Here is a 12,503-nt window from a genome sequence, read left to right as displayed (position 1 = left end):
CAAGCTTTAATCTCTTTGTGTTTTTTTGTGTTTAGATATATCTCTGTGTTGCTTTTCCCATCACACACACACACACACACACACACACACGCACACACACACACACACACACACACACACACACACACACACACACACACACACACACAACACAAACAGGTTCGCACAAACACTAGTATTCACACTATAGGTGTTAAAGTGTTAATATGAAATACCTTGATACTGTGCACTGAATCCTTTTCTTCTATGGTTGCTGTCTGAGGTGAAATGTATCCGAAGCCAGTTCTTGTTTGATATCACTGGCGAGGGCATGGTCGTACCTGTCGACCTGGAAGCAAGCAAATAAATACAAAACATGTAATGAGATTCACATTTTACACAAATCTGCAGTGTTACAGCATTTCCACAGAGAGTTTGTTTCAATCAACTTTTTGCTCCATAGTTTACTTACTCTATTCTATGGAGAATACAGCAGAGAAACACAAGGCAAATGGGAAAGAGAAGGTGACGCAACAAAAGTCAAGTTGTTGTTATTGAAAATCCACAGTCTCCACGTTTACAGGAAGACGGGAATGTGTGTGTGTATTTATTCTTTATGGCCCACACTGGTCATCAATATTACGCTGAAAGGGATATTATTAAAGCTCCTCCAGAAGTGGAAGTAGAGTACGTGCATTTAGTTGGTTGATGGAAGAAGAGCTTTGAATACGGTATTTTTATTTAATGTTGAAAAATCAAAGTCTCCAACGAAAATGCAGTTGTTGTGGGGCAAATGCTTTAAAAAATTGCTGCCGGGTAATTAGGGATTGCAGCTTTATGGATGACCAACCTCTCTTGGGAAAATTGTTGAGAAATTATGCTTCACATTTAATTCTAAGTGCAGTATGTCGTACAATGCACAGTGCAGAAATGAGACTGTGATTCAGATGACTTCATCTCAGGGCCAGTATATTGGAAAAGATATCCCAATGTCAGGCAGACGTTTCTAGAGGAAGGATTTTGATGTCACTCTGCTTTGTCTGGCTGTTATTTACAGAGGTTTTCGTTGAAAGGCAATTTGTTCCACATGTGGATGTGGGAAATGAATAAAGGATTTTATCCCTCTGCATAATGATCACCCCTGACCAAAGGCAGGTTTTAGCTAGTTGTACTCGATAATGTTTATCTCCTGTGCCAAACTGTGTTGAGCTGAAGGAAAAGTCAGCAAATCTCTGTGCTTCAAATTATTAGGTTTCCTAAGACATCATAATATTTGGGGATTTTTAAAATGTATGATTGTATGAATCTGGACTCAGAATACAATGAGGGACTGAAGCAAGCTGCATTTAAAATATATTAATAACTAGTGCGACGAATGCTTTTAACCTGCGTGTTTGGATTTGGCTGATTGCCAAGCCTGTGGTAATGATGGTTGCAGCTTTCCTTCTAAAAATAGTCTGCTACAGAGCGCTGGTTGCCTGTTAATTCAAAGTATGTCCACATTGAATGTATCGTTCGCCAAATCGTGCTTAATTCAACACTACACTTTCAGTGTGAGGCCGATTGAGAAGAATGGATCTCGATATATTCAATCCACACGCAGACAGAGATTTCGGGAAAGAGAGTGGAAAGAAAAGGATCAAAACAAAGCAGTGGAGGATAAGGAGAAGAGAGACGTGGTAAAGCAGAAGAGGTGTAAGGACATTGCGATTAAAAGAAAAGACAGAAACATTCCAATATTCAAAAACTGTTTCTAAAGCATCACCACTGAAACAATGTGTTGGTTTCCTATGGTGAATCTTACATCATTGTCTCACATCTCTTGCATTCCGTTACCAAAAGCAACCAAGCAGTGGTAAAAAAAATATCTATATACTTTATTAACAAAAAGTAAATGATGTCAGAAACTGCCTGGAAGCCGATGTTGTACGATCCTCCCTGGAGCAAGGAGAGGAGTGGAACTGCCCTTTAATAATGCCTCAGGTATACTCGGCAGATTGAGACCCACAGCGAGGGAGGGAAAACGCCGATAAGGAAAAAGGGCAGAAACAAAATATGAGCGGCGGTATAAAATATGAAGCACGCTTGTTAGAGGACCTTATTGAGTGCTTATTATAGGAGACACAAAGTCCTGCCTCTTTGAATACAGTTGGGAAAGATATCAGATCTAATCAAAAAGAAGAGAGTGAACGAGACAGCTCGTGAAAATCAGAGCGAAAGAAAATGAAAAATGTCAGATGAGACAAAAGCTCTGACAATGTCCCTGCCCAAAGGCACTCTAACTCTACAGTACGCACAGTGAGTCGACTACTGTAGAGCGATATGTTATCTCTCAACGAGGCAACCAGTGGTCTGTCTCAGTTAGTGTGGTTGAATATAAATGTGTGCTAGTCTGACTTGACAACATGACATATGAGAGATAAAGACATTTTTTTTAAAGGCGCTGTATAATTTATAAATTTTCCACCCTGACATGCAACAGACAGTTCATACCGTGCACCACATCCTGTAATAAATGGTGTAGGGAGTTGTTTCAGACACAGTTACTGTTCTGCACTTCATCTATATGACCTCAGTTTGTAGTGGGGCGAGTGAAATTGATGTTGCGACTCCTACAGGCACCAGCAAAGCATCATATCATTGGATTTTAACACCAGTAATTCTGTTCTAGACTTCCGTGCACTTTTCTCCTGATTGCATTGGCAAGAGTGTGATTCTATCTCAGCCATATTCATTGACCCCGCTCAATATGTCTAGCAACAAAAAGAATATGAATATAATGACACAAATGAAACAGTTATTTAAGAGGTTGTCACTGGACTTTGCAGTTTTGTCTCTAACTGAAATCCGTCTTATAAAAGTGGAAGTCAATAAAGTAAATCAAATAATTAAATAATTAATACATTTCTATTATGAAGTCAAGGACAGTCCACTAACATTGGTAGAATCAGTTCAGAATTGTATCTGTAGATAAATGACAACGCATTCATATTGTAGATATAATCTCAAATCATATTACAATACTGTCAGAGCACATGCAAATTATTCAACAATTCATATTTGCATGTATGGATGTTTAACTAAATCAGATAAATAATATCATGTGCATAAGAGAGCTAAAAAGGTAGGGAAATACGAAAAGTGTAGAGAGGGATGGATAAAAAAAAAAAAATCGGTGAGATATGCTGCACCTCCTCCATTATTCATAGTGAATGGCCAACTGCCTGACATCAGAATGAGGGCGAGACAAGGGGTCAGAGGAGGAGGACAGAGGGATGAGACTGAACTTTAAGGAAGGAGGGGAAGGGAGAAGGAGAAAACAAAGAAAAGAGGAGAGACTGGCAAAAGGTTTGAAAGAAGTTTAGCAGGTGAGAAGGAAACCGGCTGCAGCACAGAGGTTAGAGGGAGACAGAGAAGACGAGGAGAGGGGAGACAGATACCGAGGGACGGAGAACAGGCACAAACCGGGGCTGATGGGTGAAGACCATGGGAAAGGAGGCGAGGAGGAGAAATCTGCTTAAATGAATTGGAGGGAGACAGTGTAACCACACCAGCCGTGACGAGAGGTCGGAAGTTAGAAAAGGTGATAAAAAGAGGTAAAGTGTTGATGAGGTGAGACATTACAGATACCAGATTGCAGAGGATGGAGATAAACGAGAGAGCGAGTGAAGCTGGAAAGAGAGTGATGGGAGAAAGGAGAAGAGGGGATGGAGAAGGGGGGTAGTCGCACATGAGAAAAGAATGGATGAAGATAAAAGAAAGAGTAACGTAGCGTATAGGAGAGGCAGAGAGGAAAGGATGGAGGACTAAAAAAAGAAAGAGAAGAGGAGATGAGAGGAAAAGAGAGGAGCTGATTAACAAACCCAGGAGGAGTAGACAATACAAGACAAACAGGAGGAACAAAGAGCAGGAGAGACTTATTTCTGTGCTTACTTTAGCACTTCTCTATTATTAGACCACACGCTCTTTGGTGATCCATTAACATCACAACACAGACGTAACTTTCTCTTGTCTGGGCACTGTGTCTTGGCCTCTGTCCTCCCTATTGGCTGCTCATATTGCTGGCAATACATTATTTTAAGTTTATTCTACGGGTGCAGTTATTGCAGGTCCCTGTGGATGCAAGCATCTGCAAGACGACAAAAAGAGACTGTAAAAAGAAAGATTGGATGCGAGTCAAAAAAAGTTGGAAAGTACATTATTCACGACAGATAGCTGTTTATTCCAAGTGCTTAGTGCAAAACCCTGGTACACTGGTACTTTTAATCTCATAACACACCCACACACTCACACAGTCACACTGAAACACACACACACACACACACACACACAGTAAACATAATTTAAAATGTAAATGTAATAACAGGACAAGAGAGGCATTTCAAAGAGAAGAAAGGAGACTAGGAGACGGATGGTGACTACAAAAAGGGGAAGCAGGGAATAAAGGTAAAAGGGAGGAGTACAAGAAAGAAAGGGACAGCAAAGGGAGGAGTGAAATGAGATGTAACAGAGGAGCATTAGAGGAGAGCAAATCCCCCCCCCATAAAAAAATGAGTCTGAGCCTGTTTTTGGCAGGTGTCACTGCTTCCTTGGTGGCAGGTACTGAGGTATAGTCCAAAGATAGTGTAGGCCTAATGTAATACCCTTTGGATTGGCAGGCAAGACTCCATGATTTAGCCAAGGGGCTGCAGGATGTGTTCAAATGATTAAGGAATTACAAAGCTAAATCTTCCTGAGAAAAACTACCAAGGACAAGGTGCTCGTAAAGAAATGCTGGCTGAGTGTTAAACCTCACCCTGACTTATGCGGAGCAGTGTGCACTCGGGCCGGATCATGGGTAGTAGATCAAATTGAGGTTATCTCAGCAGGGATGGAGATTTGTTAATTTTGTTTAAATGTTTCAGTGTTTTATCGGATACTCATGGTTGTATACCTCGCTGTTTTCTGTGTAAGATGCTGTTTGGGTATGGCGTGTCAGAGCCAACAAGGTCATTCAAACATAGCAGTGGTCTTCCTTTGCCTTTTCTGGTGTTTGTATTAAACAATCAGAAGTGACATTAGCATGGCATCTCTGCTGTTTGCGGATGACGTTGTCCTGCTGGGTTCATCACGCTCTCATCTAGGGAAGAACTGAGAAGCTAACGTGTGATCTGTCTCAGGATGGGAAACTGAAAGCGTAGAGTCCTATTTAATCCCAAAGATCATGTCCATCGGTGACAGGTGATAGACAAAAGTGGGATTGTATTTGTTGTTGGTTAAAATGAGAGAAGTTTGTCTCACCTGTTGGTTGTTTTCTTTCTTAGTGATTCCCAACATTGGGGTTAGTAATCACCAAGAATTAGAGAAACAAAGCAAGAAAAGAGTGAGGGAGTGAGGAGACAAGAGGATTTACATCTCCCATCTGATTTGACTGTGACTTGAACTGGAAGCAGAAGGTGCAAGAGTTTGTCACAAAGTTGACATCTAAAGATGCAGTCTGTGCACCCTGAATAAATGGACTTTTTCCTGTTTAGATGACTAGACAATTACAGGGGCAAGCCACTAGAAAATGAGCGATTGAATGGGCATTACTTTACCACTACATGTTTCTATCAGAGCCAGTAAAATAATACAAACTCCAACACTGTGTGGGCCTGCATGCGTGTTTCTGTTTATGATAGAGAGACATGAGAATCTGAGAGAAAGATGATTAAAAGAGAAACGGAAACAAGGGAATATTTATGACAGAATAAAACTCAGTTCAATATAATATAATGTAAATGGATAAAGAGTTCTTATCCCTTGCAGGTGTCATAGATTAAGGTGTGAGTCCCATTTAGTGAGTATTACCTTCATCACATTATGTGTAGTGAGCCCTTTGGTCAAACACTAGAAAAATGGCAATTTACAGCCTTTGAATTAACTGGACGTCTGTAAAAAAATAAGAGGGAATAAAGAATTCAGAGATTCCTTCCATCTCTTTGTATCAGCATAACAATCCACTGCTTCTTACAAATCTCTGAATACCAGCATGACGGTTCGGCAAATTGTTGAGTTTTCCGCACCGGCAACTATAGGTTCAAATCAACGTGAATAATGTAGTGAGCAATAAGGAATGGAATATGATTAATTGCTGGTGGTTGTGCTCTTTAGATATAATGGCCTTTGGCAGTGTAAGAATTCATTCAGTTGAAGAAAATGACAGAACGCTGCTGTTCCTCAAGCATTTCAATTTGTCTTGGGTTTTGAAAGACTCAAGCTCTAGGAGGAGAGGAGCAGAGAAAGGGGGAAGGGGAAGAAGGAGACGAAGAGGAAGGGACAGCCAGAGGGCCTGTTGAGATACACAGGACAGAAGAGAGAGGAAGACTGAGGAGGGGGAGAAGGGCAGAGGTTAAGAAGAGGGCAGAAAAGAGAGAGGTTTAAGAGCAGAGGATGCCTTTTTGTATCTCTATGAACATAAACACCTCATTTCAGTTATCAAAAAAAATAAGATTTGAAGATAACAGCCGTCACTTTACATACAGAAGCATTGTGAAATATTTATTTAGGATAAGCTGTTTCTATGTTCTTTATGTTTTATACAGATTGATAAATAAATAGGGTTTTAAGAACAGTGCCAAGTTGCGACAGTACGTTCGTAGATATTGATACATTCCTTTTTTGTCATCTATGTTTTTAGAGTGAGACTTTATCCAATCACATAAGGATGGTGTATTGTAGGTGTAGCTGAGTTCATACAGGATATTGGTATTGAATTCATTATAATTGCACAACCGTTTGAGGAGGCTCTCACACCGTCAAGCCTAAGATCATCCCCTTGTAAATACAGTCAGGGTCTTTAACCGTTGACCTTGAAGCATGTCCGCAATTAATAACAATTACCAGTTGACTGGACACGTTTGGTGTTCTGAAATCCAAGATTCATATATGTTCAAGAAATACAGGTCATCGGTCAACGTTTTCATTTGATTATACAGCAAAATTCACTCGAATGATATATCCACAGAAGTGAAGGTAGTTCCCGTATGTCTAGGCTCATTATGCGTCACAATAACATTGATTAAAGTACAGAAGGTGTCTCCTCTATACAAACCAAACTCTGCTGCTGGGACAAACAATCTGCGCCTACATTTCTGAATTTAGTTTACAAATCACAAAGAATCTGCAATCTTCATATGGATTCATGTGAAATATGAGCAGCAATGAAATTGACGGATGACCTCTTCAACTGTATGCACAGAAACATGTGACCTGATGACATTGCCCTTGCTAAATAGAGGGATGCATGGAGAAATAAACACAATAAGCCATAGAGTTGAATGCAGACATCGCTGTACAGTAGGCACCAACTCCACAAATGCCCGGAGGTCTTACAAAATATGTCTTTCTATTCCCCTGACCCCCTCATGGTTCACCTGCATCATGTAACACTAATATATCCCCTCTCTACTTAGAAATGTATGACGCATCAGTTTGTAAATAGCTGCAGGAATATAATTTCAGTCTAAAAAATTAAATAAAAGGAAAGGCGTGACATGGCCTTATACGGATATTCTGAAATCAAATCATTCTCTGTGTGTGTGTGTACACAAGTGTATATATAGAGATACATATAAACCCACATGTGTGTGCGCGCAGCAGGGTTTTGTGTGTATGCTTATATGTGACAGATAGACAACCTGACATTCAACCTGCCAGCTACCAGACAGGAACATGAAACAGTAAATTGCTTTTGGGACAGCCAATCAGAACAAGCTCTCAGTAAACAGGAAGAACCTGTCACAGTGGCCCTGTCAGGTGTCAGTCATTTCCACAATGACCTGACCAAATGCCTCAGTGGAAACATCAGTCATCACTAATCCCACATCTGACCAAAGGCACATAGAATGGTATGAGATCGTGAGATTGTAAGAAGCCCATTAAAGTTGCCTTTTCTATAATAACTATAATGTCTCAGGCCCAGATCAGTGAACTTTGATTAAATACACATGGCGTCTCAGAGCCCTATGACGGTGAGGGTAAAAACCATAAAATTGCAACAGCCCTGGTTCGATTCCAACTTGAGACCTTTGCCCGCCAGTCTCTGCTCTACTTCTGCACCGAAGCTGCCTACTTAAACACAGTGCACATTGATATAATGCAATTGAATGTGGTGACCAACACATAACAAGAATTGTGTTTGTGATTTAATTTGTTCATTTATTTAATGTGCGGAAATAAAATCATTTAAAAAGTATGTTTATGCAGTTGACAACATTTCTTTGTCGTAGCGCTTACTGTAATCTAGTGTTCTAATTAAGATGATCTATTAAGGCAAATAAATGGGCGTAGAAGCAACTCTAAAGTCGAAAGGCTTCAAATATTGCAGTCACCGTTTGGTGTCGATGTGTTGGTGTACTCCCCTGCACACTCCCTGTCCTCCCCTGCATTGCAGAGGGTGGGTTGACAGTGGTCCTTGAATGTTATACCGTCAGAGATAAGCCGTGTGTGCGCGTGTAATCTGTCAGAGCCGAGAGGAATGATCAGCAGCTCAAACTGTCAGGCGGCCACTTAAGACCTGACACACACAAATATACACACACACAGACACACACGCACATATATGGTGTCATGACAATGCCATGGTTCGTGTGCTGCTCAGCTGGTGACAGGACTGAATGTGTAATTATTCTCCGTTCCTGTTGTTTCCATTTAATGCAATCCCCTCTGCCTCCTTCACTCCACTTATTTATCTGTCGACTTTTCCATTCGATGCCTCTCAAAGCTGCACCACAATCATGAAACTGTTTCTACACATGGCAGACGATGTCAGCTGGAGTAAATAGAACATGACGAATGGGACTGTTTCTGCAGGACATAGTGATCTATAAATTTATTTTTAGGGTACACATTTACCAGTTAGAAAGAAATATTAAAGACTCAAGTTTGAAAAGCATATACCAGCACTGTTCTCTTTTTCTTTATTAGGATCCCCTCAAATTGTAACGCCTTAATGTAAACAAGGGACGTTTATAATTAAATGTTCAACCTTTAACTATCAATAAGAACTTGTACTGATTCACCAGATGCTATCTCTGCATTTCTGAGATATCGGTACCATCTTATCTGGATATTTTCCACTGTGGGTCACACACCACACGGCAAGTCAACATCTTTCTGGATAAAAACTGGTAGAGAAGCTGTCTACTTTATTGACGACTGACGTGGACTTTGTTTTATTTTAGGTTAGAAAAATGTTTTCAAATATTGTATTTTTTATCCATCAAAAACCATGAAGAAGGACAAACAGCTTTTCACTTTCCCATCTTTAAGTTTTTCCATGATTTCCATCGACTTGAACAGGGCTGCTATTAGGCTGCCTCCGCTCCTGCAAAAACACATGTAAGCCTTCAAAGGAGACTCTAAATTTAAAAACCTGGATATGCGTAGTAAACCAGAATGTCGGCTTTATTGCACAAAAAACAAAATACGAATGAAAACAACAACCTTCCCTGTGGGATTTAAATAAATTGGGAAAATCGGGAGGACTCCTAGTCAATCCCTAGCTGTATCTATACTTCCCAACAATCGAGTAAAACTGCAGCACAATGTAAACTCTGTAATGTAACAGACAACACTGAAGGCTCTAGGACATTAGTCCTAGATGTCTGCAGGCTACAGCCCAGGATGTTTTATGAATAATCCCAGATATAAATATATAATAGTGAAACAATACTAATTATATATAATAGAATAATGACAAAAGTTGCCTGGCTTTATTCATGTGTCGCTGCAGTCTTGCATTAATGTTGATCTAAATACGCTTGAATAACTGTGTGTCGTTCAAGCAGCGGATTAACTTCACACACTTGGCACATACAATACATCCACATACATTTTGTGTGACTGTGAGAGAGCAAGAGACAGAGCACACCGGTTACAGGGCTTGTCATTGGTGGCATCTGGTGGTAGCTAGCAAGCTAATTCACTGAGGCAAGACTTGAAGGCTATGAATATAAGAAGCTTTCCCGAGAAGAAAAAGGATGAAGGCGACGAGGCGCAGGCGAGACCCGAGGAGCTGGAGGAAGAGTTATCTCCTGTCAGGACGTTAGCGTGCCACCGCCTCATCTAGGAGCTCAGGTCGGTGGAGAAGAAGGCTGCTTCAGCTAGCGGGAGGAGCTCAGTGGTTTTTTAAACGTTTGTCACAAAGCACAACAGGAAGTTTCTCTGAGGCAGACAGTACGATTACAGCCATGCAAATCATCATAACCATCCCATAGGCACAGCAGTGTGCAACGGCAGAGATACACCGACAATGTTAATGGATACAACGGAGAGAGAGAGAGAGAGAGAGAGAGAGAGAGAGAGAGAGAGAGAGAGAGAGAGAGAGAGAGAGAGAGAGAGAGAGAGAGAGAGAGAGAGGAGAATGAGCAAGAACGATTGACAAAAGCTCGACAAAAGAAGAAATGATGTTCGATTATGTTAAGATAGATAAATGCTATCGGAGCACAGAATCCACTGATTACACTGCAGTGAGTAATAAATAGCAATAGAGTGCTGATTGATGTACGTCTGTTGCTGCATTGAATATTGGCCTGTAGCATCATCCAGTAGTCTTGCTCTGTTCTGTGACTCACTGTCAGCCCAAATGGAATAATGAGCTTTAATGACTATTTAACCCCTGTGGGATGGAACTGTGCATTAATGGTTTGCTTTTGTACAATCTCACTTCAAGACACTTCTCTATTCACTTTCAACTGGCTGCAAGATACTGTGTTTAGAGTTTAATCTACATCATCTGATTCCTAGTCCTACAACACTTAACAGTTAGATCTTATATTTACAAACAATCCACTGGTACTTTACTGGTGCGGCTTTTGCTCAACACATCTACGATTGTTGCTCAATGGCTTATGCCACGAATACTTCTGGAACAATACAGATACTTGAACAAAATATTTAAACTAGGTTTTATTACTTTAAGTGTTAGAAAGGGTTTAAGTGTTAGAACCCCAACAGTTCTATTCAACTCTTCGACTCAGAGAATAGCTCAAAGTCAAGTCCTCTCAGAACAAGTCTAGGTGTTCCACAAGAGTGGATTCTTGTTCCTCTTTTATTTAACAACTACATAAAAAACCTCATCCCTGCTACTCCAAAATGAAACATATGTATCTTCTCTTAATCTGGCCATTGAAAATCTCATACTATTAAAACCATAAGAAAAGAGTGAGATTGCAAAAAAAGTTGCATGAGAACCCAGACGGCACTCATTTTATCAACTTGTTTCCAAGTTGTAACTACAATTACCGCACTGCAGTGGTATGCCTCTGACAACCAGTGCAGTAACCATGTACATATTTCTACATAATAGTTTTTCCAGATTCATATAAGGTCACTATAATCTTTAACCTTTGACCTCGGAAATCTAATAACTTCATTTTTGTGTCCAAGTGACATTTGATCAAAAGTTGAAGGATTTCCCTTCTGGAGCTATCACATTCAAGAGGGCAAAGACATGTTGTTTGAGGCCACTGTGATCTTAACCTTTGACCTTTGACCACCAAAATGTGATCAGTTAATCACTGAGTCCAAGTGTCCCTTGTGCCAAATTTGAAAGAATTCCCTTGAGATGTTTCTGGGATATTACATTCACAGGGCAGAACAGTTTGAGAGGTCCCAGTGACTTTGACCACCAAATACAGTGCCTTGCATAAGTATTCACCCCCTTTGGACTTTAATACATTTTGTCATGGTATAACCACAGATTAAAATTTATTTCATCGTGAGTTTATGTAATGGACCAACACAAAATAGTGCATCATTTGGAAGTGGGGGGAAATATTACATGGATTTCACAATTATTTACAAATAAAAATCTGAAAAGTGTTGAGTGCATATGTATTCACCCCCTTTACTGTGAAACCCCTAACAAAGATCTGGTGCGACCAATTGCATTCACAAGTCACATTTGCAAGTCACATAATTAGTAAATAGGGTCCACCTGTCTGCAATTTAATCTCAGTATAAATACACCTGTTCTGTGACGGACTCAGAGTTTGTTGGAGATCATTACTGAACAAACAGCATCATGAAGACCAAGGAGCTCACCAAACAGGTCAGGGATAAAGTTGTGGAGAAATATGAAGCAGGGTTAGGTTATAAAAAAATATCCAGAGCTTTGAACATCTCTCTGAGCACCATAAAATCCATCATAAGAAAATGGAAAGAATATGGCACAACCGCAAACCTACCAAGAGGAGGCCGTCCACCCAAACTGAAGAGTCGGACAAGGAGAAAATTAATCAGAGAAGCAACCAGGAGGCCCATGGTTACTCTGGAGGAGTTGCAGAGATCCACAGCTGAGGTGGGAGAATCTGTCCACAGGACAACTATTAGTCGTCTACTCCACAAATCTGGCCTTTATGGAAGAGTGGCAAGAAGAAAGCCATTGTTGAAAGGGATCCATAAAAAATCCCGTTTGGAGTTTGCCAGAAGCCATGTGGGAGACACAGCAAACATGTGGAAGAAGGTGCTCTGGTCAGATGAGACCAAAATTGAACTTTTTG

At 40.4% G+C, this 12,503-nt stretch overlaps 1 protein-coding gene across 1 annotated transcript in view; it reads right to left on the bottom strand.

Annotated features, from left to right (window-relative positions):
* Nucleotides 1-12,503, bottom strand: part of LOC128442454 (CUB and sushi domain-containing protein 1) — a 289,198-nt gene that overhangs the window by 173,110 nt on the left and 103,585 nt on the right. Inside the window, exon 5 of the mRNA XM_053424918.1 lies at nt 216-328. Within this exon, the coding sequence (XP_053280893.1) occupies nt 216-328 (113 nt within the window). The remainder of the gene's footprint in view (nt 1-215; nt 329-12,503) is intronic.

The sequence above is a fragment of the Pleuronectes platessa genome, chromosome 1, assembly GCF_947347685.1.
Source record: "Pleuronectes platessa chromosome 1, fPlePla1.1, whole genome shotgun sequence".
Lineage (NCBI taxonomy): Eukaryota > Metazoa > Chordata > Actinopteri > Pleuronectiformes > Pleuronectidae > Pleuronectes > Pleuronectes platessa.
The sequence above is the reverse complement of the archived record's forward strand: the minus strand, read 5'-3'. Positions and strand labels throughout refer to the sequence as shown.